General features: G+C 44.0%; 2 protein-coding genes across 2 annotated transcripts; both read left to right on the top strand.

The window, feature by feature from the left end:
- The first annotated feature begins 4,378 nt into the window (after window positions 1-4,378).
- On the top strand, window positions 4,379-12,917 carry LOC146182524 (beta-galactosidase-like). The gene is made up of 6 exons (XM_084575965.1): window positions 4,379-4,666; window positions 5,727-5,911; window positions 6,732-7,029; window positions 7,413-7,703; window positions 9,087-9,515; window positions 12,486-12,917. The coding sequence occupies exons 1-6, from the start codon at window positions 4,379-4,381 to the stop codon at window positions 12,915-12,917; spliced, it is 1,923 nt and encodes a 640-aa protein (XP_084432091.1).
- A 4,411-nt stretch (window positions 12,918-17,328) lies between these two features.
- On the top strand, window positions 17,329-23,701 carry LOC146182523 (uncharacterized). Its single transcript, XM_084575964.1, has 3 exons — window positions 17,329-17,616; window positions 21,306-21,496; window positions 23,533-23,701. Exons 1-3 carry the CDS (start codon window positions 17,329-17,331, stop codon window positions 23,699-23,701), a joined length of 648 nt encoding a protein of 215 aa, XP_084432090.1.
- Window positions 23,702-27,864: the final 4,163 nt, after the last annotated feature.

Below are 27,864 nucleotides of genomic sequence, written 5' to 3'. Positions count from 1 at the left end.
GGACATCAAGGAAGAACCACGTTGCACTCCAATATCACCACTGTACAAGAACGTCGTCTCAATGCTGCCTACCTGGAAAGAAAGAAAGAAAGAAAGAAAGAAAGAAAGAAAGAAAGAAAGAAAGAAAGAAAGAAAGAAAGAAAGAAAGAAAGAAAGAAAGAAAGAAAGAAAGAAAGAAAGAAAGAAAGAAGCGTCAGTAAGGGCGTCGTGATTTTTACGATCCGAGTTTCTTGCAAGCATAAGAAGGAAGTTGGACGAAGACAGTGCATAAGCATCCTGGACATTGCCTGCGAGCGCAATATCCCAGAGAAACTATTGATGGTGAGCACCTGGCCAGAAGACAAAGAAGAGTCTTAAAGATGTGATCTGAATAAAATCGTGTCAAGAAGGAACACAGTGTGCTGCCTATCCTAGAGTCATTACAAAACTAACGACCCTCGATTGCCCCTTCCTCTCACAAAACCATGTTAGAATGGAAACGCGTCAGTAAGAAAGAAACAATCAGAAAGAGAATTATTTGTAGTGTTTGATGTTCAGCAAAGATGCGCAATTGGCCGTGGACCAGATATAAGTCCTAAAAAGCCACCCAAAGGAAGTATACAAGCTAGGAGAGCCATAACAAGATTTCGAATAAAATGTTTACTCAAGTTTTGAAATTCGTGCCTTCCTAATAAAACATAGAGTGCCATAAAGCTTGAAAGTTATATATGCAAGTGTCAGCGACCCTTATCCACATCACGCGACCGAGGAGAGGAAACTCAATGAATTTAAGAGCTTTATTTTTATTTATCTTTCTAGCACGAATGCTGCTCGTCAGTCAGTGGCTACTATATGCCGGCAACTATAGTCATGTGCTGCTAGGCTACACTGCAGGCTACCCACGCGAACCTATGCTGCTTTCTTTTAGCAAGCATGTTCGGCTTGACCACCTGGAGTATGGTTAGAATGTACCACAGTTAACGCTTCATCTCACAAGCACACGAAATCTCGGACGCTGAACACGGCTATCCGATGGTCTTGTATCCGCCATGGCGATACAAGACCATCCGCACGCCTTTGCTATGAGCTTCATAAAAAGACTAGAGGAAGCCACGGACGCGAGAAGAGACTTGATACTAAGTTGTAGATGCATTTGAGGGCTGCAGAAGAAGGTGGATGAGATACTTAAAGCGGCAGCTTGCTGTAAAACACTTACAACTGCCTCCCAAGGATAGGACTCGTCCGTCTCTCAATTGAAACTCCAACAGCCTAAACTGCATGAAGCCATGAGCCCGTGTACAGCAACATGCTTTCATACGAGTTGGTCATCGTCCGGGTAAGTACACTTGACGCAGGACGAGTACAAAACGCCAGCAGGAAAAGCAGATTATAAGGATGGTAAGAAATGTTTTTAGCAATTTGGCAGTATCGTATCTACAGGGTCGTCCACTGCAGGGACCACGCTCTATTCAAAGCGCTGTTATGTCCTTACACGGCTGTACACCGCGCATGTACAAATGAACATAGATATAGTGCGTGGACTGTCATTTTGCTTCGATGCGAAGTCATTTTGCTTCGATGCGAAGTCACTTTGTTTCGATGCAGTACACTAAATGGTGTACATTATTTTTGCTCTATAGTCTTAGATGAGGAATTCCAACCAAGACCGTCTTTAAGAGACGTCACACTGGCTAAGAAGTATTGGTGACCAGATAGATATCTGGCAGCGTATTTTAGGCGCGTTAAAGCATATCTGAAAATAACCATCTTGGGATCCCTAATTATGCAAACATATTCAAGAAATAGGGGTTATAAGGAGTGAAGTACAGAAGTGTTTTGTCATTATGTGGCGTTTTATTCAAATTACCGCTCAGGACAGGACTTTTCCAATATAATGGCGTCCTCCGAACTTAAGCACACTGCACAGGTGCGAAGTGTTAGTACGCTATACTCGTCGTATGACAGGACGCTAAAAACGTCAACTTGTCAATCCGTTTCGCACTTTGCTTAAAGGAAAACGATTTCTGAGTCGACTGCCAAAACGGTAAACAAAGTAGAATAGTGAAAAAAATGCTCCCACTCTCTCGAAGAGTGAATACGTAATCAAGAAGTTGTACGATGTATTTGCGACGTCTCCTACTCTTTTGCTTGTCCTTGTTTCGACAGAAACGCAAGATAAAGAAAAATAGTTTTATTTTCACAGTAACTCGACTTCTAAAGGAGGGGAAACAATAAGAAGACATTCTCTTTGCTGGGAGATACTGCTCCTAAAGGAAGAAAAAAAAAAAAAGAAAAGAAAGTGCTTACTCGGTGGACGCGCTACCCACAAAACATAAAAAAAAACAAAAAAAAACAAGGGAAATAAACACAGCTGCAGGACGACAAAATTTTCAAGTATTTCTCACACGCCGTACTAGAATATTTTCAATTTACACTGCTTATTGGACACATATTTATTTTTATCAGGAGGTGCTATTGTTACGCAATTGGACATCCAGATGCAGTCGCTTCTGAAGGCCTGAGGATTATTTTATTGTGAGCCCCCGTGATAACCGTTATTTTAACAGCTTGTGCAACGAAATTGCTGCATTAAAACGACGTCTAATCGGGCCCTAAAATAATGACTCTTCTGATTTTGTCTTGCAACCGTTTGATACTGAGTATATAGTATAAAGATATTGACCACATGTCGATCATCTCGATGACGAAAATATCTCTGATCACCTATTTTCCTGCTGAGGAGAACGGCGATGAGATCACAGGAGGATGATGAGAAGGAGGAGCTACGACATCATAAGACTCAAGCGTCACGATCGTACTGTTGATTTGGACCTTAGCTAACTATCTGAGCAGCCTTAATGTGCTGAGACGAAAGCAAGAAATGTAAGAAGATGCAAGCTTCGATGATAGCTCGACCAGTCAGTTTCGTTAAAGCGTCGGCTGCACTTCCGGCGGTACTCTGGTAAACAACCTGATATAATAAATCTGTTCCCACTCTGATGTTGGCCTTTCCTAAGTCTAGCACAATCAGCAAGCCAAGAATAAATTATTTCTTTCTACTTTCGAACTAACTAAACTAACTTAAGCGGGTACTAACTGTTGCGTAAGCTCGGTACTGTTAAATGTGAATACGTATTTTATCCTTATCGCCAAATATGCCTCTCGATCGGGACAGGAGACAACAGGAGGCTGATGGATTCTAGAAAAACAGACAAAATCTAATTAACTTTCTTTCACGAAGAACCAATCTGGCTGCGACTTTGTAATACTTGTGTTAGCTATGCATATTCAACCCCGTGGCACACCACTCACGATATTCTAGGCTTTTTTCAGTGGTACCAAATGAAAGAAAGCATCCACCTAAACTAGGACCTCAGGCACAACATCTGCGACCACGGGAGCAGTTCAAATAACTGTAACGAGACCCAGCTGCTGGTAATCAGTCACCCAAGCGGCAACCCGAATCAAAGAAAAATGGATCTCGCTTGTTTGCCCCGGTATCATAGCACGTGAATGGACTCCGTCAATAGGGCAAAACGAGGACTTCCGCACTCGCCGCAGTTTCTCAAAAACCGACTCCGCTGCATGGCAAGAAAGACTTTCTGGCACGCCGTGCCGAACGCAGACTCCCGAAACGGGCAATTGTCGAACAAAAGAAAGAAAGAAAAAAAGTGCGTGATAAAAATGAAATCTCAAAAACGAAAGTACCGTGAAGAATAACACTTTGACTTCACCAAACTATTAGTTGCAAGAATATTACCTGGATTGGCTGCCGCAGGGCAATGCGTCAACATTAAGCGCGTTCGTTTGCGAAAAAGGATTAAATAAGCAAGAAATCCGTTTTGAAGAGGAACTTTGCGCAGCGGGTAGAGAAGTTTTTAGGCTAAGTCTGAATACCAACAAAAGTATTTTCTTGAAGCTTTATTGCACATATAGTAAAATCAGATGCATGATTACATCAAGCATCCGGATCTCATTCTGTTAGCCGGGCTTCCCGTTTTATTTTCATTTTTTTTTGTCACTGGTAAATTTATAAAACAGACTAAAAGTAAAAACTTCCACAAATGTTCATAATGGACAGCGTTTTAGGAGCGGCATCTTGGAGAGGCATTTCACCCTTGCATTTATGCGCTCTCTCTATAGTCCTATATAGCGAGCAAGCAGTAGGCGACAAGGCCTATTTGTAGCCATTGTACCTCTGGGGAAAACGTTTTCAGTCACAATGGCAAATTTTGCGACTGAGCACGACATCAAAACCCTTCCAAATAGGCCTAGGAACTTCCAGCACGCAAATGTGCCGCCATATCCAAGCAACAGAGTTTCAAGAAAGGCTCTATTTGTGTTTCCCGAGCGGCATCAGTTTGAGAGATGCCGACGATGAGAAGAAAGCGGCCTTAAAATGTATAGTATAGAAGTCTTGTGGTGCATTGCGGGAGTGTTCATCGCCTACATCTATGTCGCATTCAGTGAGGAAAACCGCTCTTTCGTCATCGACCACGAGAACAAACGGTTCCTCAAAGATGGGGAGCCCTTCCGGGTTGTTGCTGGAGAGATGCACTACTTCCGGGTACCTCGGGCCCACTGGAAGGACCGGCTGTTCAAGATCAAGATGGCGGGCCTCAATGCCGTCTCCTTCTACATCGAGTGGAGTGGCCACGAGCCTGAACCGGGGCAGTACAACTTCCAAGTAAGAGTGCCCCGATTCTCACAACCGAGATGGACCAATCCCAATAAGCTTATGGCGCATGCGCACTTCTGGCGCGTCGACCATTATGTTTTGTATTCTTCAACGGCTCACTTATTATTTCAGGCTTGAGGTAAAATTTAGACAGATTCCGGATCTTTGTAACTTACAACAGGGAGTTTCATTAGCTAGGGTTCTCCCAGGCGAAGTTTGTGCCGCAATCTTCGAAGCGGTATCTTTAAAAAGAATTCACTGTATGAATAAAACGTGCATTTCTTCCCGGGGACGCAACAAGAAAACAAGCACTTGCAACAAGCGTTCCTTGTCTCAAATTGAAAACTGCTACAGGACGGTTTTTGAAATTATTTATATTGCTGAAAATCAAACTAGCGCACTTCAAAACAAGGACACAGGGAGAGAACGACCTGTGTCCTTGTTTTGAAGTGCGCTAGTTTGATTTTCAACATGAATTACCAACTAGCCCGTTCTTCCACCCTTGCAATTTATATTGCTGTTAGTCGTTGATGGAGGCGTCGCTCTAAGATCTGCGCTTCCACGCACAGTCGTAGTTCTGCGTCCAATTACAAATATTGTTACCGGAATAATATGCGGCAGTGGAGACGAGATGAAATTCTTATCAGGTTATGTCAGTCCAATGAAATGTGATCGGACAGAACGTAGAGTTTTTTCATGCCTTGAAAACTCAGCTTGAAAGAAGAGTTTAGTAAAGTCTGCAGTGCTTCCCTCGGTGATAATTAATATGTTATGCGTGGGCTGTGTTACCAAATTTGACACTGAAATCATAGAAGCTCCACTAAAAGCCGAGCTGATGTTTGCATATCGAGCCACGTTCGAGACGCCAGACGTGAATTCGTGGTGACACTTCAGATAGCTAATTTGTGGTGTTGTGAATTAGTGCCTAACGCCAACACTATGAGTAGAATTCATGAAGGCAAGCATACTGGCAGGTTAGCGATTCTACCCATCCAGTAGTTTACGCTCATAAATCTGCGCCATTGAAAACTGTGTTCAAGCACTACTTGTGCCGTACCACTATATTCAGGGCATGTACGATCTGGATGCGTTCCTGAAGGAAGTCCAAGAGCAGGGCCTCCTAGCCATTGTAAGACCAGGACCATACATCTGCGGCGAGAGAGACAACGGTGGACTGCCATATTGGCTGCTTAGGGAACACCCTGGAATGAAGTACCGATCCCGGGACTGGGACTTCCTGCATGACTTGGACCGGTTTGTACAGCTGTGTCATTTTTTTTTCTTTCAATAAATAACCTCGCACACTGCTCCTAAAAAGTATATTTCTTAATGCGTGGCACTTCAGTTCCTTTTTTTAAACGCGCATTAAAAAAAAAGAAAAAAACACAGTTTTGTTCGCGCGAGACGACAACAATGTTCAGGTGTTCTTGCTAATCTAGCGATATTTCCTTAAACGATGACCAACTCGAAAGCTCCTATTCGCTGAAAGTAATAGTGTAACGTGGTTTCAACGAGTTCCGGCGATTAACTTTAGTATCACGGCATCCAGTTGAGATATACTAGTGTAAATCAAAACCCGCACCACACTGTGGCGCGTTCGTGCAGCCCAACGCCTTAGTTAGGCTTAGCTAGTTCAGTTCAGTCGTTCAGTCGTGTCCGACTCTTCGTGACCCTATGGACCATGTCACGCCACGCTTTCCGGTCTCTCACTATCTTCCTAACATCGCATAACTTCATCTGCATGTGCCTCGAGGATGCCATCTAACCATCGCGTTCGCTGCCTACCCCTTCTCCGGTGACCCTCAACCTATCCCAACATCAAATCTTTCTCCAGCGACTCCTCTCTTCTCATCAGATGACCAAAGTAGCTGAGCTTTAACTTTAGAATTTGACCCTCCAATGAGCAGTGAGGGTTTATGGTCGATAATATCGACTGATTTGATCTTCTAGCCGTCCAAGGAACTCTCAAGAGTCTCCGCCAGCCCCACAATTCAAACGCGTCAATTCTTCGGCGGTCTGCTTTTTTCACAGTCCAACTCTCGCATCCCTAACCCTAGCAATTTTCCGCCGACAGGTGGCTGGGCAAGCTGGGTCCCGTGCTGAGGCCGCACACGTACGAGAAAGGCGGGCCCATCGTACTGGTCCAGCTCGAACATCAGTACGGCTACTATGGCAACTGCGATCCCTTGTACCTGGAGCATCTACTCACCATGCTCGAAGTTCGGCTGGGCAAGAAGGTGGTGTTCTTCCGCGGCGGCCCAGTGGTCAAGGCACAGCACAACTGCGAAAAAGTGCGCGACGCCCTCGTAACTGGCTACATGACGCCCCGTCAGGTCCCAGCCGTGCTGGCGCCCATCATAACATCTTCGCAGGTGAGACATTTTTCCCGAGAATTTCACATCCCAAGGAGCACAGCCGAGCACCAGGCCAGGGAAAATATTTTCCCCTCACAACACTGATTTATTTTTACATCACTTGTTTTATTGTTATTTCTTTTCTATGGTCCCTGCAACTGGCCACCGAGGCACGAAAAGATCTTTATGCAGTCCGCATAGCGAATGAGTCTGAGGCCCCTGTTCTACACTATCCCCAAGTTTTGCAATCAATTCATTCACGTTTCAAGAAGTAAAAATTAAGCCGCACTATTCAGCAAGCGACACATTGAGATCCATGCAGCCTAACGCGACTCATTAAGGAGCAGTTCGAAGGAATACAGCTACACAACAGACTCGTCTGCCAGGCACTTCACATGCAGGTCTCTCCAGGTCCGCTGTTCATCAGCGAGTACTACACGGGTGGGATGGACTACTGGGGCTGGCAGCACATGGGAAGAGCTCGCGAAATGGTGGTGAAGACCTTCAAGACGCTGATGCAGATGAACGCCTCGGTGTCTTTCTACATGTTCCATGGAGGAACCAACTTCGGGTTCACGGCCGGAAGCAGCTTGAAGCACCCGCTGGTGACCAGCTACGACTACGGGGCGCCTCTCAGTGAAGCTGGAGACCCCACAGATTTGTACTACGACATCCGAAACGTCACTAGTATGGTAACATACTCAGTTCTGTACTGTTCTATAACTGAATGAAGACTGCAACTTTGCTCAGCTTAATGAGTGGCTATATATATATAGGCAAATGAGGGGCTCGTTAATAAAGCATTTAAAGGAGTGAACAGTCTCAGAGTGCAAGGCAAACTTTTTTTTTTGTTATTATTCATACTGCTGACATTTACGGGAATGTTTCCGTGTGTTGATAATTGGAATAAAGAGCATTAAATGCAAAGCGGAAGGAAAAACAACGCGCCCACCATCGGCGCGTTGTTTTTTCCTTCCGCTTTCATTTAATGCTCTTTATTCCAATAATCAACACACAGAAACATTCCCGTAAATGTCAGCAGTATGAATATTTAAAAAAATAAAAAAAAGTTTGCCTTGGACTCTGAGACTGTTCGCTCCTTTAAATGCTATATATATATATATATATATATATATATATATATATATATATATATATATATATATATATATATATATATATATATATATATATATGTGTATGCATGTGTATGCATGTGTGTGCGTGTGTGCGTGTGTGTGTGTGTGTGTGTGTGTGTGTGTGTGTGTGTGTGTGTGTGTGTGTGTGTGTGTGTGTGTGTGTGTGTGTGTGTGTGTGTGTGTGTGTGTGTGTGTGTGTGTGTGTGTGTGTGTGTGTGTGTGCGTGCGCGCGCTCGGGTAAGCAGGACTAGTGCTCAGATGCCTGTGAGCGATCAGCCTTATGTATACAGTGTAGATAATGCTCATGTCAATTAATGTTGGTTTTACAGTTTGTTACAGAGCGCGACCTCAAGAACTCATTTCTCACCGCAGAGTTAAAAACGAAAGCAGAATTACTTGCATATAGCTGCGGGGTTTAAATGGGAGGACGAAAGTAAACGGCGCACGCTACTCGCGCCCATTTTGTTATTATTATTTATTTGAAACTAGCGGGTTCGGTGCGTGCCAATAGGTGGTCAGGGTGGGGGAATATTCGGTTTCAACGATGTTTCCTCAGATTCGATAAGGAAGGCATAATTGCACTGAAAGCGGACAACGGTTGTTCCGTTCTTAAAAGAAGCAACTCTGCACAATTAACTAGAGTTTTTAAAAAGTAGAATTTTTACAATAAAACATACAAATCAGACGCTGGGGTTGATGGCCTTCGTTGAATACGTGTTTAAAACACCTACTTAGAGTAAAATATTGTCCTTAATTCGCTCATGCACGCTTGTCTACATAGCAGTACAGTAAGTAGCTTATACTCACGCAAGAGAGTACATAATTCTCAGCCTGGATACATATTCATTTCGTTGTTTCATAAGAATGTTACGTAGTATTAAAAAACGTATTAACCGCAAACTGTTCTCTTGTAATGTCCCGGACACTATCGCGCAGCACTTGCCTATCCCCGAAGGTGAGCCGCCAGGCCCGTCGAAGAAGATGCGCGCCGGTCCCGTAGAGCTCGACACATACGTGTCCCTGGAAGCAGTGATGATGCACTTCCGGGAAAAGAACTGGCTCAAGCGGATGGAGTCCGTGGACCCCGTGAAATTCGAGAAATTCGGACAGGCCTACGGCTTCGTGCTGTACAACACAACAGTGTCGTTCGTTACAGCCCCCAGGACGTTCCTGCAGTTTTTCGAGCTCGCAGACCGGGCGTACGTGTACGGTAATGGAAAGGCTCTCGTCTTCTATAGTTTCGTGGTCAGTCACAAGCTACCCAAGACTGGAGACTGGGTGCCGGCAGCCAAGGGCCGGCCTATGACCATCCTGGTCGAGAACATGGGCAGAGAGGCGTACACCAAAACGTTCACCGATCCAAAGGTACACACCTAACGAAGTTCTGCAGCGACTAGCAGCCGCAAGGGTTAAGCGTTCCAGCTATAGCAAAGCGAATTTACTTCTTCGCGATTATCGCGCATTATGAGAAGTATATTAGCACTGAAATTATAACAAGTGTCGGGCCCTCTGTATGCGCCGTAACGCCCCTAACTGCTTTTGTTTGTCGATATAGCAGTCATATTGTCGTATAGCAGCAGACATAGCGGGCATAGCCATGCTATGCCCGTGCTAACCGTGTCAGTTCCTGAAGGGGAAGAAGACGAAGATCGTGTGGAGTGCGCGTGGTTCTGGGCCGCCACTGCTTTGCCTGGTCAAGCGCCTGTTCTCTGCCTCCTGCGCCTCAGCGACCCAACCCCGTCCTTGACCCTGTCCTTCTGGACCGCCGTCCGGGTAGCGAAAGAACCCGTGACAATATTTCATGAGGTACAGAGTGGAACACAATATCTGTTACTGCTATATGGCGTGTTGACAGGTCAGCCTGCATTTTTATCTTGGAAGGCGCCGGTTGTTTGAGCGTGCAGCTAACAAAACCGGAGACTAAACGCGGGAGCTTCTTGCTAACATCAAACGCGAGGCATTTTAAAGCTCGATCACGCTTAATACCTTCGTTATTGTCGAATCGCAAGCGGCTAGCTGAGGAGCGGAAAGGCGGTCGGAACCAAGTACAGTGTGGTGGGCAACTGATGCAGGGCGTACCATCCATCAAGAGTGTGTTCTTATTTACGCGAAGCTTTCATTAGCAAGATAACTGTGACTAGCAAGCTAACTGTATATACACATCTGAATGAATAGACTGACACAAGGAAATCACTGTCGGGCAGGAATCATTTCTAACCGGTTAAGAACGAAATGGGCGACAGAGAACGGCGATGCCACCACAGCCAATGAATACGTAAATGCTTGCTTGAAACTGCAGATTAAGGCTTCCGCAAGTGCGTGTTACGCGCCAAAACCGAAACCATTATTTTGTCATGGGTGCTTCAATACAACGGTCTATAGACTTTCTATGTGCCTTTTACAGACTCTATAGTCGTCATTTTTGCCTATTCTGTGTACTAAACAATCTAGAGATTATAGTCAAATGTCTGTAGATCACTAAATTTGTTTTCTTAGTAGGCAATCTATATGCTATCCGTAAAATAAAGGTTGTAGCAACGTTGATTTCATTTCGTCTAAGAAATATCTATAGACGCTCTTCAATTTGTCAATAAAGAGTACATAAACGCAAGTCTAAGGAGAATATAAAGCCACAAATGTATAAGTATTCTACAAATCTTAATCAAGGAAATATCTATAGAAAACAAGAAAAATATCTAAAAATTTGAGTAAGAAAAATTTCGTAATACTGCGTGCACATGCAACGCAGGGAATAGAGAAAAGCCGAATCCACCCCCACCCCCCCCCCCCCTTCTACTTTCTGCTGGGTTCAATTTAGTGGCGAGAAACTTACTGGACAGGGCGTCTACTACACATGCCTACGACAATATTTAACATTAAATGCTAGGTTTTTCTCGCCTAAAACAGTTTCAGAGATATTCGGTTGTCTCCACATGACAAAATTAATGATTAGGTTCAGTACAGACAGCTTTGAGTACAGAACTTGACAGTAACATCACTACATAAGCTTTCAAGTGGTCTGATATAGGAACTGTTCGAGATGAGGAGCTTGCACCTCCGAAACTGACTGTATGAGTAAAGTGAAGAGAGAGAGAGAGAGCGATGGCATGCCAGGCGGCTGCATATCTAAAACATGGCAATATTGCTGTCAGCATTGACCCAGCACCAATTTTTAAGGATGCTTGTGTATCACTAAAATGGTAACGTAATACAACCAACAGTCGACGTTTCCTGCATTTGTTTTTCCGAAATGGCAATGACGTGCAGAACTCTGTAAGAACGACAGAACATGATAAGATATGCCTGATTGGGTTGTATTAAATATCACATTTACTTTGCGACGTACTCCGTAACAATTGTTGCGTGCTTTTCTTCCATGCACAATGTAATCGGGGAGTGCTAACTTTCGGTGATATGACAAATAACTTTATTTAGGAATGGCAGGTCTACCAGTCTAGCATGATGATTTGATTTCAGTGTCATCGCGGGGCAGCCACTACCGAAATTGACCAAATTTATCTAGAAGTAAATGCGTTAAAGTAGGGGCTATTTCATTCAAAGAATAATGCTCATTATTCATTAGCGTCCTCCTGAGCGTAGCAGTACTGCTACGAAAGAAAGCGCTACAGGTTTCTCAGATGTTTCGCAGTTGAAGCAGAAATTATCCACTTTCGAAAATATGAATGTTGACCCATCGCCTCTCCGGATCGGCTGCAACAGAATAGAAATTTTGATTCAAACTGCGTAGTTCTAGAGATGTGACTGCTGCCGTTTCAACCACACTAAATTACAACAAATGTTAGCAGCTGTTCACCATGCGTAACAGCGTCATTTGCAATGAACAACAATGGCAATTTCCGGACCATTCACACTCGGCATCAAAATTTAATGGGGGGCGAGTCCCTCTCTCTATCTCTATTTCTCTGAAGGCTGGAAACTCCCTCGCAACAATACAGGAACTATCCCATGTTTCCGCACAAAACTAATATGCTCAGGCTTTGACTGCACATTTTATACGCTGGATGAGATAGAAAATTTTTTTTTTCGCAGCCTGGTGTGCCTTTTAAGCCACTTTCATAATAAACTTTAGTTGGAAGTGCAGCATTCGTCCTGTCGTGTGTGTTTTCTTCTTGTCGTTGTTTTATTCGTGCTGCGAATGTGTTTTAATATGGACCATATCATGGAAAATGATAAGCATAACCTCTTGATTTTGTCGCGTCCAGTTTCTGCTATTACACAACCGGACTGAGAACCGCTAGAGCTTGTGAGTGAAATAACGACTCTCAGACTTTCCTGGTGACTTCGCTGCTCGACTCGACTCTTTTCTGTCAACAGGGGTTCAAGTCTGTCACGCTCCAGGGTATACCGCTGAAGAATTGGACCATTGAAGCTGTTCCTTTGGCGACTACCGAGGATATTAGGAAAATACAGGAAAAACTCGAAAAGAACGCAAACGGAACTGTTCCAGGCTTCTTCGAAGGTACCTTCACTTTGCCTGAAGGCCAGGAGCCTTTGGATACATTCCTGGACCCCCGTAACTGGACCAAGGGTGTCGCCTTCGTTAACGGCGTCAATCTGGGTCGTTATTGGCCCGCCACGGGGCCTCAGGTCACGCTTTACGTGCCCGGTCCTTTCCTTAAACGCCACCCTGAAAAGAACAGTATTATGTTTTTTGAGATCGAAGGAGCTCCCGCCGTAGGCGCCCGCACTGTGGTGTTCGTTGATCGCCCATTTCTCAATATATCTCTTCCTTTTCCGAAGCCATGAAGAAGTGTAGCCGCTCTGTGAAGATAGGTATGCTTAAACAAGAACGAAACGACAGAATGCACATGCATGCTCTTGGGGAATTCGTTTGAACGGCGGCACGATGTACGATGCAACAGGGATGTGTACCTGAAAACAATGTCAAAGCATAGAAAGCCTTCATGTGGTCAATCAGGTTTCAGCGCGGACAAAATGTCATTAAACTTTTTCATAGCTAACCAGCCCGCTTCATGCTCAAGGTTGCCTATTGCCCTCACCTCCTTTGTTGTTTTCGTCATTTTTTTTTTTTTCAGAAACTAGAAGCATTTCATTAACGCTGCTAAAGCAGTTCTCTAAAATCGAACGACAATGCCACGCGCTATTCGAGTATTCGCATTGTGGGGCAATCACAGGATAAACCTTTTCCCATACCTTTCACGTGTATCGTAGAATAAATCCTTTCCGCGGTTTGCGAACTGGCGCCATATGCAGACGCTGGTTAGACAAACTAATTTTAAAACACGCAAAAAGAAAATAGATTGGTGGCTCACTTTTTTGTTGCCACGAAATGGCATGATGTGATTATTAGGTTAAACTGTGCCTAACAGTGGGTGGATGATTATACGTACGGGAATTCGTCCACACGCATGAAAGTAGGTAGTAAGGAAAACCTAAATAAGGATGAACTAGACCAACGAACGAACCGTGGAACACGTGCTCAAATTAATCCCGCAAACAGGTACTGGTAACTTCAGCGTCGGGCAAAGGTGTAAAGGTACCTGCACAGGATGAACAACCATATCGCGCCCTATAGGTCATTGGGACATCATTTATTGACAATCCGCGTTCTACGGCTGGAGATAATAAGTAAGCGTCACCAAACTACGCCATTCTTTTCGAATCAATATTTATTTATTTATTTATTTATTCATTCATTCATTTATTCGTGATCCTACAGAGCTGTTGGGCATTACAGTGGGGGGTATATCTCTAACAAAGCAAGATGCAATCATACATGCAGCAAATATTATAATGTCTCTTGGCAATACATGACAGCAGTGCACAATTTCCAACTTATATCTCGGCGCGCAGTACAGCCATTAAACTGCTTAGAAAAAAAAAAGAATAAAATAAAGGGAAATAAAGTCTAAGTGTTCAATGCTAAAAAGAAAGCGTCATTGAATAAAATAGAAACCACGGAAACTGGCAAATTATTTCAGTCTTCCATCGTTTCCAGAAAGAAAGAATGTTTAAAAGAATTAGTTTTACATTGAAATGGTTTAACCTTATTTGGTTGGTCTCTTCTATGCGATACACAGCTTGAGGGTCGAAGGTAGTTTAATTTCGTGATGCCAGTGCAATCATGAAATACATTGTGCATTAATTTAAGACGAAAATATTTTCTTCTATATGGCTCCCCTGTCATAATCCTATGCTTTGTTTAACATGAATAATACTTAGATTTTTACCATAATTACTTAAGACAACGGGGGCAGCATGGTGTTGGACAAGTAAAAGTTGAAATTCGTTTTTAATCGTTGTGGTTAATCCCATACAGCGCACGCGTACTCCGAAATGGAGCGAAAGTTTGAGAAGTAAACCCTTTTTTTTTTTTTTTTTTTTTTTTTTAAAGAACGGAAAACGGGTTTAGAAATTGCGATGAAGGAACCCAAGCATTTTTGAACTTTTCGATAATGTATAGTCGACGTGCCTGTTTCAAGATAAGTTTGATGTAAGGATTACACCCGCATATTCGAACTCATGCACAGTTTTCGTTAACACACCGTCAATAGTATCAGCAAAGTTAGGCGGTTGAACACGTCATAAAAATGGCATATGTACAACTTTCTTCAAGTTATTATCCATCTTCGATACCCGGTAGCAATCGACAATTGAATCAACATCTGTTTTGTACAACACACGATCATTCGCTAAATGAGTGCTGGCTGTAACCTCATCCTATATCACAACGAAAGCTATCGCGCATCAAGGAAGCACTGCTTTACTCGACACTGCAGTGGATACCAAGAAAAATAAACCTGCCCCTAATACCTGTTCCTATTAAGAACTCATCATAGGAGTAATAGAGACAGTCCAGATCGTGCAAGTTATTGAACGGTATCCTGTGAGTGCCGCACATAAAGGCACCTTGTGCTTTCTTTTTAGTTTAGCATTCGCTGTGATTCTTGATTTTTTTTTTTTTACCAGCCTCTAAGAAACCCCGCTTGAGAATTGTACGAAACATGCATCCCTAGAACATTCGCACCAGACTTAACCTTACTTAATCCAAACTTGACAAAAAAAAAAAAACCAGTTTCAAAAGCTGCGTTCCATTCTCATTTATACACCCTGCGTGAGAGTACGACACGATTACCCTATAGTACCTGCACACCATGAAAAAGGGTCGCATGATGATGATGATGGTGATGGATTTTAATGGCGCAAGGGCGTCTCAGGTCAAAGAGCACCAAACTCAAGGTCACCTCATGCTTGCTGCTTCGCATTAAAAACGTAGTATTCAAACTGTTAGAAATCAGCAAATATGCACTTCCTCGGTTGCAGACTGTTTACAAGAACAAACTTGCAGATGAAAAGAAATGCACACCGAGTCTCACAGCACCACGCAACTGCTAGCAGCTACTCCGCGACAAGCACACGCCCAGCTTTCTCTCGCCCAATTCGTGCATGCCTCCCAAAGCCGCGCGCACATAAGGCGTGCACAAGCGGCGGCTTATTAAGAGAACGGCAGCGAGACACTGGAAGACTAACAAAGGATTGTACAGGCTGAAGGCTACGGTGCTCACGCCCTGAATGCTCTCGGCTGCCCCATTGTCCACGAAGGCTGGAGGCATCATACTCGGAGCAAGTCTACATCGAGAAGTGCGTCCAAGAGCTTGCCACTCAAATCCGACAAGCAGAGTTAGCACAGACTTCGTTAGCAAGCGAAGTAAGAAACAAAAAGTGTGCCAGGGAGTGTTTGATCACCTGTCGTAATCACTTCAAGAAATTCACGTAATTTCAGTGAAGGTCGTGAAGAGAGATGGAATGTCGTTTTTGAACATGATTAAAGTATTTATTCAGTCTCCATACAACACGTGAAGCCATAGTTCATCCTGGTTTCACTCGTTTCGTCCTTCTCTTTCTGCATACCGACGCAATGAAGGCATCCAAGGAGACGTTACAAACACGTGTCAGGATTGGAAACGTGCTTCTTAGAGTCACAAGCGCAGATCCAGCGTCCATTGCCTTGTACTACGCATCGAACATCTGCTCACATAACAGGGTGGCAGTGGTCAGTGCGAGTGGACAATAACTACGAAGCTTGCCGTCATCAGTGCGTAGCTCAAGGCACACCGCTGCCTTATTGGGAGCTGAGGCGAGATCGGCGATCATATTCTCGGCGTCTATTCACAATAGTGCAATCGGCGACGCTCTTTGTCGGTCGCAGAAAGGACGCAGCCACACGCCACGAAGCAACGGGCCGCCGCCGAGGTAAGCGAGCTTTTTGCTGGCTAAGCTCTGGTCCCGAAGGATTATAACATAGCGTCATCTTAAGAATAATGCATGACGTCAGGGCCCGTAAAGAACTGCACAGTTTGGTATATCTATTTGATACAGACGTGCCAGCATAATCACGCGAAGTCATTTCGAACGTTTTATCACAACTACATTTCTTTTCACTGACTGGGCCGCAATTACTTTGTTAGCTTCGCGCGTTTTATAGTCTTTAACTTCTTTGTGGAAGGCTTTTAGCTTTGCGCAATTTTTTCTGTACACAGCCTTCGTTCATGCTTTTCTTTATTTGACCACTGACATCACTGCACACTTTACGTTGTAATTATCCTGTAGCTAGCGACGGGCAAGATCGTCTCAAGAGTTGCAATTTGTACGCAAATTTGGGCTGAGTTAATTCGCTTGCTGTCAACGTCACACCCATGATTTTGAGAACGCTGGCGAGATTAGGAAGTCAGTAGTTTTTACATTTATTTATCCAGTTTTCGGGCGGGGCATGCGGTCTCCTATTATTTTCTTCGTCATGTAGCAATTAATTAGACAGTGCAATAGCGGCATCGGGGCCCGAAGCTGGTCTTCCCGGTAGCGTTTGCTGCAAACAAATATAGGATAGAGTCCTTAAAATTATGCTCCATCAAATATAAATGTCCTGGACAGCAGTCTTTGCTAAGGTGTTCTATTGTTCCGAGGCCATCCACAGAGGAACAACATTTGCAAAATAAGCGCGTATAATAAAAGCCTTCAGACAGCTGCTTACGGTACCTTATGTCTGTACATAGTTCAACAAAAATCGCTATTCCAAATTTGCAGTGGTTTGGTTTCTTAGGTAATAACTACATTGTCCGAGTTTACTGCTGAGTGTTTTTCGTATATTCGTTAATCTGAACTATCACATTTATACTTCGGGCAGGCAACACCGAACATGCCTGCGTCGACTAGACTGCTGGCGCTGCTGACGGTATTTCTAGCCGGTCGAGAGAACGCTATCGTCTCGTCACGACGCATCAGGAACTTGGGGGTGTCGGACGAGTCCCGCTCCGGTGAGGGGCGCTACGAAGACTTCAGCCTAGACAAAACGGCAGCCAAGCGCGTGTTCAGCGATCCAATAGGCGACAGCAAAAGCAGCAAGGAGGAATTGCACATTGAGAAGAATGACTTCATCGACGTGTCCTGGAAGAAGCAACGCCCGGATTTATTCCGCGTCAAAAGGGTGAGGATTTCATCCAAGATTTTGATTAAATCTTTATAATTGTAAACAAATTAAGTTCTGCGCTTACGCTGCGCACGGTTGCTGCTGAAAGATCAGCTCCTGGTGTTCTGTTTCCTCAAAAATGTTAAATGATAGTCACACCACATGCCCTCTAGTGCATCCAAATCGGCTACTCGATGCAGGTTCTCTTGCTCCGAGAAGCCGAAGAGCTTGTCTGAACGTACGATTTGCTGTTGTTGTTGTTGTTGCGACTGTAGGAAAAAGGAAGAGAAAATGCACTGGCCTGCTACTGACTCCGTAACTGAGCCACCTCTGCTGCCTCGTGTGGACAGAAAGGAAAATACGTTGGTGGCTGCTCCTGGCATTACGGGGCAGGGACTGGTAGGCCACCGGCGCTTAATTGCGGCGGGGCTAGCCTGCCAGCGGATTTGCATCTGTTGTAGGCCCTCGTTGCACCCGCCGCCGCTTCGGTGGTGGACGACGGCTGTTGTTGCGACGCGCGTCTTTCTCTCCCTCTTCTTTTTCTTTCTTCTCTATTTTCCTTTCTGTACTCACAAGCCAGCGGAGGTGGCTCAGCTACAGAGTCAGTAGCAGGCCCGTGCATTTTCTTTTTTAAATTTAGATCCTAAGTCCTGATTGAACTGCGACAAAACTGTTCCTAGATACTCTTAACATCTTTTTTTTTTATTTCGCTGATTCAAAGAGCTGCTCTGGATCGCCATCTGGAGTACGCTATTAGAGATTTCGCTCTCCTTTGCTCAGTTTACTTAGCAGAATCATTTTAAAGAAAGCAAAAGCAGCAAAGCAAGAGTGAATTCATGTCCAATGAAGACTCTTCGCGTCACGTAGTGACGAGGGGACAAAACATTACTAGGAACACTCGTATGAGAGTGGAATCGTTGAAGTAGCGAGTGACAGGCGATCGGTACTTCCATGAAATGCCCGAGACGAGCAAATGCAGAACAAAGCTTTTCGTTTCTAATAAGGAGAGCAGGTACTGACTCATGGAGAATGTTTGCGACGACCAAGATGCAGGCATCCCTGAGGCCATACAAAGGGCGAAAACTAAAACACATTTACGCTGCACGGATATGTAGCGCGGCTGCCAATGTTGGTCAGCGGTGGCAATGGGCGCTAGGTGGAGGCTGTGTCCGCTAGGTGGTGACGTGACTGTAAAGGAGAGATACATGAGATCGGGGGCAGAAGGGGCTTCACGAAAAACTCCCCTTTAAACATAACAGCTTGAGGGGCAAGTTGGTGCTGCATAGTGCCCAGAAATGTGGCGCAACAAACACAATGAGAAGAAACACAACACAGGCGCACACTACCAACTGTAATATGGATCTGAACACACACTTCCTCTTCACCACCCATCATCTTCACACACCTCTTCTTTGCCAAGGAGACAGTAGCACTTTCTTCCCCGCAGAACATAAACATCGTCGAAGCGTGTTTTGGATGCACATGTCTTACTGCCCATGTGTTGTGGTTGTTTGCTAGTGTGTGACTATGTGGGGGACTTTGTGACTGTCCTGCTTGGATGATGGTTGTGTTACACTGGGACGATTGTGGTATTAGCTGCTGGGCAAAGAAGAGGTGTGTGGAGATGTACTTGAGTGTAGTATTGGTGACTGTCATGCTTGGATGATGTTTATGTTCCGCGGGGAAGAAAGTGCTACTATCTCCTTGGCAAAGAAGAGGTGTGTGAAGAAGATGTGCTCGGGTGTAGAAGAGGATGAGTGGTGAAGAGGAAGTGTGTGTTCAGATCCATATTACAGTTGGTAGTGTGCGCCTGTGTTGTGTTTCTTCTCATGTGATAGTGTTTGTTGCGCCACATTTCTGGGAACTCCCCTTTAATTTAAATAAATAGACAAAAATTACCACTCAGGTTTATCTATTTTCGAACAATTGTACCAATGGAAATCAATTGATATACAAATCAGATGGAGTACTGGCAACGCCAGGGGCAAGATCTTCACTCATTCAAGTACGTTCCAGCCAGACTCCGCTGATGACAAATATTTTGTCGTTCTTTAGAAGACACCAACAACGAAATGAACTTTCTGGGTATAACTCTAAACAATAAACTTTGAAAAGCAATGTTAAAGAAAAAACAGTTTTGAGAAACCGCAGCAGCGTGCGCAGTTGCTAGAAACCTTAATCCAACAAAACGCGGGTTGTGGTTGTAAACCTGTTCTCTCTTAATGTCTCCACGTTTGACAATATCGTTGGTCGATGTAATGCCAAAGTCTGCGAGCTGGGGGCTGAACATTGTCAAAAAGACTCAAGAGAGTTGAGACACAATCATCATCATAAGTTGCAGCATGCAGGCTCAGCTCTGTGCAAAACAACCACCTCAACCCGTGAAACATAACCATCACGCGTAGCATGAAGTGCGGCCAATTTGTCGCGTCAAACTTTACAATCTCCTGACTGAATCTGAGCGCGTGTTCTCTCAGACTGCGTTTGTCTTCATATGCTAATCACCTTGTTCCTGAAAGAAACCGCTCATTGTACAGGATGGTGAAATAAACTTTCCAGATTTTTAAAATATAAATGAGCAGCAGAACACAACCCTTTTCTGTTCTTACGGTTCTAACGCGATAGCGTTCAAGCGTTCTGAAGAAAACCCATCGTCGGCGTAGTTGTGAGCGGAAAATCACGGGCGCAATACTCTATTAGGTGATAGCTGGTTGTTGGCATGCGCGGGCACTAATTAGTCATATGATTGTCTGACGTCACGCGACCGCATGCCATGGCCGATACGGAAAAGCTCCCTCGTGTCCCTTCTTTATGGGGAAAGGGTGAAAGAAGAATCAACCTCTCCAAGGCACTTCGGTGCCGCTACCTTTAGGCCACGCAAGTACTTCGAGCGACGCGACGCGCCTTCCTTTCCGGGTCCGTTCCCGTTTAGTTGCTAGTCGTGCTTCACGTTGTCCCGGAGTTTTACTGTCTCTTTTGGCTTGCTTTCGCTGTCGTTTGGTCGACGTGTTTAGAGTATTGGTGATTTGATTCATCGATTAGTTGGCGACGCTGACGTTTGGCGGCATTGCCAGATTCACAGTCCGACGTGAACGAATCCCGATCCATGACTGGTGAGACAATAGCCCGGAAGCCTGTCAACACAAAGTGACCACGCGATCGTGTGACGCTAGCATGCAGTCCTAAGCAACCACTTTATCCAGCTACCAGTCGTAAGCGACCACAGAACACACACACACACACACACACACACACACACACACACATATATATATATATATATATATATATATATATATATATATATATATATATATATATATATATATATATATATATATATATATATATATATATATATATATATATATATATATATATACCTCCCACCTCAAAGAAGCAACACGAGTTGGCAGCTCCTCCAAACTTCGTGACAGCGTGTGGTGCCATTTAATCACACAATCAATCAGTACTAGACCATGTCATCTGCCAAATGCCACCTGGAAGGTTGTAGGTCAAAGTCAAAGGTCAAAGTGTCGTGAGTCATTTTCATGTATGAACAGTGAAGTCACTTTGGTTGCACTGAAGATTTCATCTTTTGTGATGAGCAGAGCTAGCGCTTTAAGCCTACAATATATTGGTATAAACGATTACAGCGGTGTTTAATTTTATACTCACGGGCCATCTGGCCTACTCTCTTAACGCAGAAAACGGCGACCATAGCGCTGGACGTGAAGGACAATACGTACCGCGTGTGGACGCACGTGTATCCACCGACAGCGGTTGCCGCCATTCCAGCAGTCGCTGCCCTGCCTACTACGCCAGCCGTGCCGGTTGTGCCTTACGGAGTAGCCACCATGCATCCGGGAATTTTACCGGTGGACCTTTTCTACCCTGGGTATCCTGTCATGTTGGGGGGCGTAGCCCCTGCGCCCCTGTCACCCTACGGGTGCAGTTTCTTCGGAGGCAACCCGGGGTACCTCTGCCCTTCTAAAGGTTCCCGCTAAAAAAGAAAGAAAAAGAAGGAGCAGCACCTGGCTGTGTAGCAGCTCATTAGAGTGGATGTGTTCACTCAAATAGAACATTCTGTTCAGAGACGACCGTTCTTTAGATAAGGTCGCCATTTCTACGAAATGTACTGAAGCTTTCATTCTGCGTAAAGCAAGCAAATGAGTACCACTTATACGCTGATGCTTCATTGCTATGTACCGACTCTTTTAACGCAGCTTAAATGCGGATAGTTATGCCTGAATTTCAGTTTTGAGCGAGAATACTAAAGATAGGCTTAAATTAAAAAGGAAACATATATAGTACACATTTATTGGCATCATATGTAAACAATCATATATTTCAAAAATTGGCGCGAAGAATTACAAAATATTAGCGATCGTCATCTCTAAAACTTTGAAAGTAGTTGTAAAGGTGGTGGTTGTTATATTGAGATGCTGTTGAACTGCGACTATAGTTAACCAGAGAGGTAACAAGAAACTTTGGTAGTTAGCTGGACAAAGCCTATGGCCCATTAAGGATAAAATATATTGATGCGTGGCGATATGATCTTAACAGTAACACGGAGTCATTAGCTGCTACCAAATGAAGGGGCTAACCTGGGAAGAAAGGTATAAAGAGGTTTTTTCTACATCCACCCTTTAAGTTGGCGTTATACTTTCCTATACCTGAAAATAACTGCTCCTTATTAACATGAGTGACGCGTTAATTCTTGACAAAATTATGATACAAAATTAGCTCCAAGCAAAAATCACTTTCACTTTGACCAGTCTCTGTAATACTCTTTCCAGAAATGAAAAAAAAAAGAAAAAAAAAGGAAAAGAAAGCTATTCGTCCCTTTCAGGTCGAACATATGATAAATAGATACCCCGCGTACTTTATGTGGGACAATAATAAAGTGGCTGCCCTAGTATGGACCGATAATCGGGGCTAGTTGTTATACTTGATATTGTGATAAAGCATTTACAAGCAGCGGCAGAAAAAAATATAACTGACGCATAACAGTATCTACCAGTTGGTTCAAAGGGTCTATTTTTAGGCTTAGTTTCTATCTGAAATCGACAGGCATTGTATTAGCGCTGCCCCACCTATAAGAGCCAAGTTCTAGGTAACAAATAGTTATGACGGCACTGTGCCCGCACTTAACATCCAGTCTATATCCTCGCCCGGAAGACAAACAAGAAAAAATAACAGAACACATGATTCACATAATTGGATAATCTCCATAAGACGTTATTTAAAAAGACGCTGAAGAGCAGTTCAAGTTGGACTGTATGGAGAGATTATAGCATCATTATCACGAAGAGGATACCCTAGCCGAAAACGAAGCTTCTGTAGAGTAGAAAAGGCCATAGACTTATGTGCAGACAATGACACCAACGGCAATTGGAATTCCAGTAGCGGAATAATATTAAGTTCATTTTATCAGCATTGTTGCGGATGTCAGATTCAAATATTTTCCTATGGCCGAGTTCCCACTCATGGCGTCATCACCAGAGAGCGCCGGTTACCACCATTTGTAGCTAACGGTTGGTGCGGCGTAGTGTCCGGAATTCGTACACAAAAATCGCCGACGCACCCATTTTTAAAATTGGTCCGCGAATGTGACACCCCTATTTAGTTTTGTGTTTTTAGAGCGCAATATCTGCGCTCAAATTTAGCCTAGGGAGTATAGAAATCGTCTTTAGAATTTTCTTTTGTTTTAGCCTACCTGCACGTTTCAGTTTTTTTTTCTAACCAGCAAACTTCTAGCCTATTCCTCTCTTTTCTAGCTCGTAAATGCTTCCTTTTTAAAAATGATGGGATTCGATGTCTGTGCAATATCATGACCCCGAGATCAATCGATTCATGATTCAGGTCTTCGTTGAATCGTGTGGTAGAGGAAAGTTTTCTCTGACGATGTTCGATCTCACCTATGTGTCGCAGCCTACCGTACGCTACTCTACCGTGGGCGTCGCCCTTCGCCGGCCCCGACTTTCTGGGACCTGACACAGCGGCCGTCTACCTTCCCGGCTACCCGGACGCGGCGGGCTACTACTCGGCGCTACCTGACCTCAGTTGGGCCGGGCTCGACCCGGCCGACTACCTGCAATAAACTTAGGCTTGTTTCCACAGAGCGCCTCTCTCCCAGTAACTTCTCCGACGCTAAGCCCTCGCTAGCGTCGAAGGTTTCTTGGTCTGAACCAGGCAGCATGGGTAACCGCTAATGAGAAGCGACAAAATAGAATGCCACAGAACATCCTTTCAGTGACTAAGCAGCACGGCGACAAAACAACACTGAAAGAAATTTAGGGACACAAAAGAATTTGTGGGTTAAATAGATAGTTAAATACAACAGAACGAAAAAGCCAAACAGCGCCGACACAGAAAAGCAATGATGAAGAATACAGCATGAAAAAAATATATATAGATGATCAGTGGGAACGTAGGCAGGACCGTTAACTTTTCTCCAGCATGCTACATGATTTTTATCGCATAAGCAAAGAAATGAGAAATAGTTTAATGCTCGTCGTTTTTAAGCGAAAGAGGAAGAGAACTGAACACCGGCGCTCTAGTGCACCTCCGACCGGGCCCGGCCGTGTCGCCGGGCATGGTCGTGATTTTTCGAGCCTTCCAACGGTCGACGCCAGTAAGTTCTTTTTTGAAGGCGAAAACCTTTCTAGGCTCATGGAATGAAATCCTGTGCGCGAGATTTGTGGGCGAGATCTGTGCGTGAAATCTGTCACTTTCCGCGATATTCCGCGAGATGTGTTCTTGTATAGAATTCCTGCCATCTGCAATCCCATGCTTAAACGCACACGCCAAAAAACTCCACACGACAGGAGCGGTGGTGCACCGTAAAAATTCACATTTGAGGAGAAAGTGTCACAGACACCGGGCCTTCCTTTTCCCGTAACAAATTATATGTAGCGCTGCAACGAACGCCGATATGAGGCAAACAACGAGAGGCAAATGATAGGAGAGGAAAGGTTAGCTTTCGCCATTCTGCTCTAAAGAGACATCTAAGAGACCCTCTAAATTTTTTTTTTTTTCGATATGGAGGTACTAACGCACTCAAGTTAAGAGACGTCCCTTATCCTTGCGTCAGTACATAACCGAAAGCCATCTTCCAATACTTAGTTGTGTAGCGCACAACCTTTCAGCGCTCACTATGAAACTAAATGGGCTATTTTAACTAACAGTACCTAATATATTAAATCCCATCGCAACCAAATCAACCGGTGCTTGAAAAGTCCTGATTAGGAGAGTTTTGCAGTGAACGAGTGGATGAATGAATGGAGGTCGCTCCTTCGAAGTGGCTGAGAGTGCGTTATGCTCTGGCAATGAGCCCAGGGCAATGGGTTCGAACCCCACCGCGAGGCGCTGATGAAATAGAAAAAAAAAAAAAAAAAACACATGTACACTGAAATTTCAGTTACAAGTTGCCTGCGTTGACACTGAGCCGTATTTTATGGTGCCTCTCATTATTAAGAGCCTAGTATCCTCCCACGAAAAGCCATTGTTTACCTAATTCATTGCATAAGCATAAACATTTGCAGGCAATACTAGCGAAGTGCTCTATTCCTCAACTTTGGGTCCGAAACCCAGCAAGGACAACATATTAATAATCACAATGAAAAACAAGAATAGCTTGCACAGAACAGGGCTAATTGGAGAAATATGGGAGAGGCCTTCGCCCTGCAGTGGGCATAGTCAGGCTGATGATGATGATGATGATGACAGATGTGCCGCTTATAAAGAAATCAAAGCCGCTGTACTTAGAAGCCAAACCACCAGTCATAAAAACTAGGTCAACACCTAACTTTATTTCAGCCGGTTGGTCTCCCAAGGCAAGTTTTACAGGTCGCTAGCTCGATAGCTCCACGCAAGTACAGAGGAGGAAAAAATAGAAGAGAACCAAACAGGGGCAAATGCCTGTCTTGTGCGCGCCCCCTACAGTCGGATAAAACTCAAGTCTGCAGTGACTCCAGCACATAATTCCTCCGGTCCAAAAATTCCGTCGATAAAGCTTTCCTGGTTACCGAAGAATAATCACCAGACGAATTTATCAGTGCTATAATCTCGATTCTTCTTGGTTGTTTGTTTGCCGGTGCAGCCGGTTAGTGGAGAAGTACCAAAACATCGCATTGTTACACTCAGAGTCATGTGCACATTTTTTTTTTTAAGTTTTATCTGAATAGAATTCACCCTGCTTTTCCCCCTATAATTCTATCTGAGCAAGCTGTTTAAACTTCCTTCCGATTTTGCTGTCAGGTGGCCCGTTATATATCAAGAAGTCGTAATGCAATAAAGTTCGGAACCGAGATGTTAAGGCTTCGAAAGAGGCCTAAAGAACAAATAAGCCCAAATTCAATTCTTTTAGTAGGTCAAAAAAAAAAAAAAAGTGGAGGTTTCCTCGATGTTGTGAAGTCAAGCAGGGGCCGACAAACAACACTGATATAGTAAATTACTACCACGCTTCATAGCAGTATCAGGAAATTTTAGGCGCTCTATTTCTACGACTTCCAACTGTTGTGTGTTTCATGACAATGTTACGCCCGCTCATTACGGAAATTGTGTGTGTGTGTGTGTGTGTGTGTGTGTGTGTGTGTGTGTGTGTGTGTGTGTGTGTGTGTGTGTGTGTGTGTGTGTGTGTGTGTGTGTGTGTGTGTGTGTGTGTGTGTGTGTGTGTGTGTGTGTGTGTGTGTGTGTGTGTGTGTGTGTGTGTGTGTGTGTGTGTGTGTGTGTGTGTGTGTGTGTGTGTGTGTGTGTGTGTGTGTGTGTGTGTGTGTGTGTGTGTGTGTGTGTGTGTGTGTGTGTGTGTGTGTGTGTGTGTGTGTGTGTGTGTGTGTGTGTGTGTGTGTGTGTGTGTGTGTGTGTGTGTGTGTGTGTGTGTGTGTGTGTGTGTGTGTGTGTGTGTGTGTGTTTAATACATTAGATGAACACTTTCAAGTTCGTCTCCACTAAAGATAAAGGCATATTTCCACCTTTCGAATCGCCTATGACTCCTATATTTTACCCGATTTTCATTTTCAAAACAATTGAACTGTACTAAACAGGCCTTTAAATCAGGACACTTAAAAGCTTTCTCGCTCGGACAATATTCCAACCACATTTGAAGACTGTGTGCTGAACGAATACCGAAATACCCTCGCCAGCTTTTAGGTTCGAACAGAAATAAAAGATTGATTGATCGATTATTCGATTGGTTGATTGATTGATTGATTGATTGATTGATTGATTGATTGATTGATTGATTGATTGATTGATTGATTGATTGATTGCGAGGGACCGCTTCCTTGGGACCGGAGGGCTTCAAGCGTGAAGGTACTGCAAGCTGGAAAAGGAGCGTTATTTAAAACAACTACCAGATTTATTTTGCGAACTCTAACCGAGGGAATCATATCTAAAAAGCCTTGGAGAAATATAGCGCAGCAAAGCATTCTAATATTTTCATTTATAATGCTTTTTTGCTCTCATAGGTCAATAATGTTCTAAAGAAGCATCAGCGTGCCTTCAAGATGGTTCTAAAGGTGCTTAACTGCTTCCAAGAATGCATGACCTAAAACATTGGAACAATTAACAATGAAAGTCAAGTAAACGTTTCATCTTCAGTCAAGTTGCAATGCACCATCTAGCCCAACTTCAAATGTTATTGCTACGTTGCAAAAATGTGAAGGGCCGATGGTAAGGACTCTCAAACAAAAAAAAAGTGTCAAAAATAGAGCAGGATAGTAAAAATTGCCGAAAAATTAAGTGGCTTCAATATCTCGCGCAACAATTTGCTGTTTTTAACAACTGCTATTCGAAGCTAGGTTCAGTAGACTCTGACATTCCTCGGGGCTCAACCTTTTGGCCGCTTCTGTTCCCCTGTTTATTATGATGAAGCGAAGATCATTCCTGTTACGGCTAAGTCATTTTGATACCTTAAAATAGAGGACGCCACTGACAAGGAGTTGCTAAATGATGCATTGAAATAAGTTGCCGGCTGGTGCAAAGGTTGTCAAATGTCGATTAATTATTAAACCTGTTTTTATGTCCACTGCACACAGCAGGCATAAGCTTATGTACTCTACTGATAACATGCTTCTATCCGAAGTAATACACTGCAAGCATACTGGGCTCTGGAAAACTAACGACCTGACTAGGACCAAGACATTGACTAATTAGTAGCTAGCGATAAATGTAAGTTGCTCTTTCTAAGGACGGGTTCGAGACTCCTACCCCTTATGTCCGCTTGCTCCCATAACAAGCTCTAATTCTGCCCATAAAAACTAT

This window comes from Amblyomma maculatum, chromosome 8, assembly GCF_055883805.1.
Source record: "Amblyomma maculatum isolate TAMU_Amacu chromosome 8, ASM5588380v1, whole genome shotgun sequence".
Lineage (NCBI taxonomy): Eukaryota > Metazoa > Arthropoda > Arachnida > Ixodida > Ixodidae > Amblyomma > Amblyomma maculatum.
Note: the sequence above shows the minus strand (reverse complement) of the source record. Positions and strands in the feature narration are given on the sequence as shown.

Bases quoted from the DNA above. Each gene is read 5' to 3' on its own strand.
- LOC146182524 (XM_084575965.1), top strand. From the start codon at position 4,379: ATGTATAGTATAGAAGTCTTGTGGTGCATTGCGGGAGTGTTCATCGCC. The intron at 5,912-6,731 runs GTTTGTACAGCT...TTCCGCCGACAG, and splicing joins TTCCTGCATGACTTGGACCG to GTGGCTGGGCAAGCTGGGTC. The intron at 9,516-12,485 runs GTACACACCTAA...TTCTGTCAACAG, and splicing joins AAACGTTCACCGATCCAAAG to GGGTTCAAGTCTGTCACGCT.
- LOC146182523 (XM_084575964.1), top strand. From the start codon at position 17,329: ATGCCTGCGTCGACTAGACTGCTGGCGCTGCTGACGGTATTTCTAGCC. The intron at 17,617-21,305 runs GTGAGGATTTCA...CTCTTAACGCAG, and splicing joins ATTTATTCCGCGTCAAAAGG to AAAACGGCGACCATAGCGCT. The intron at 21,497-23,532 runs GTATCCTGTCAT...TATGTGTCGCAG, and splicing joins GTGGACCTTTTCTACCCTGG to CCTACCGTACGCTACTCTAC.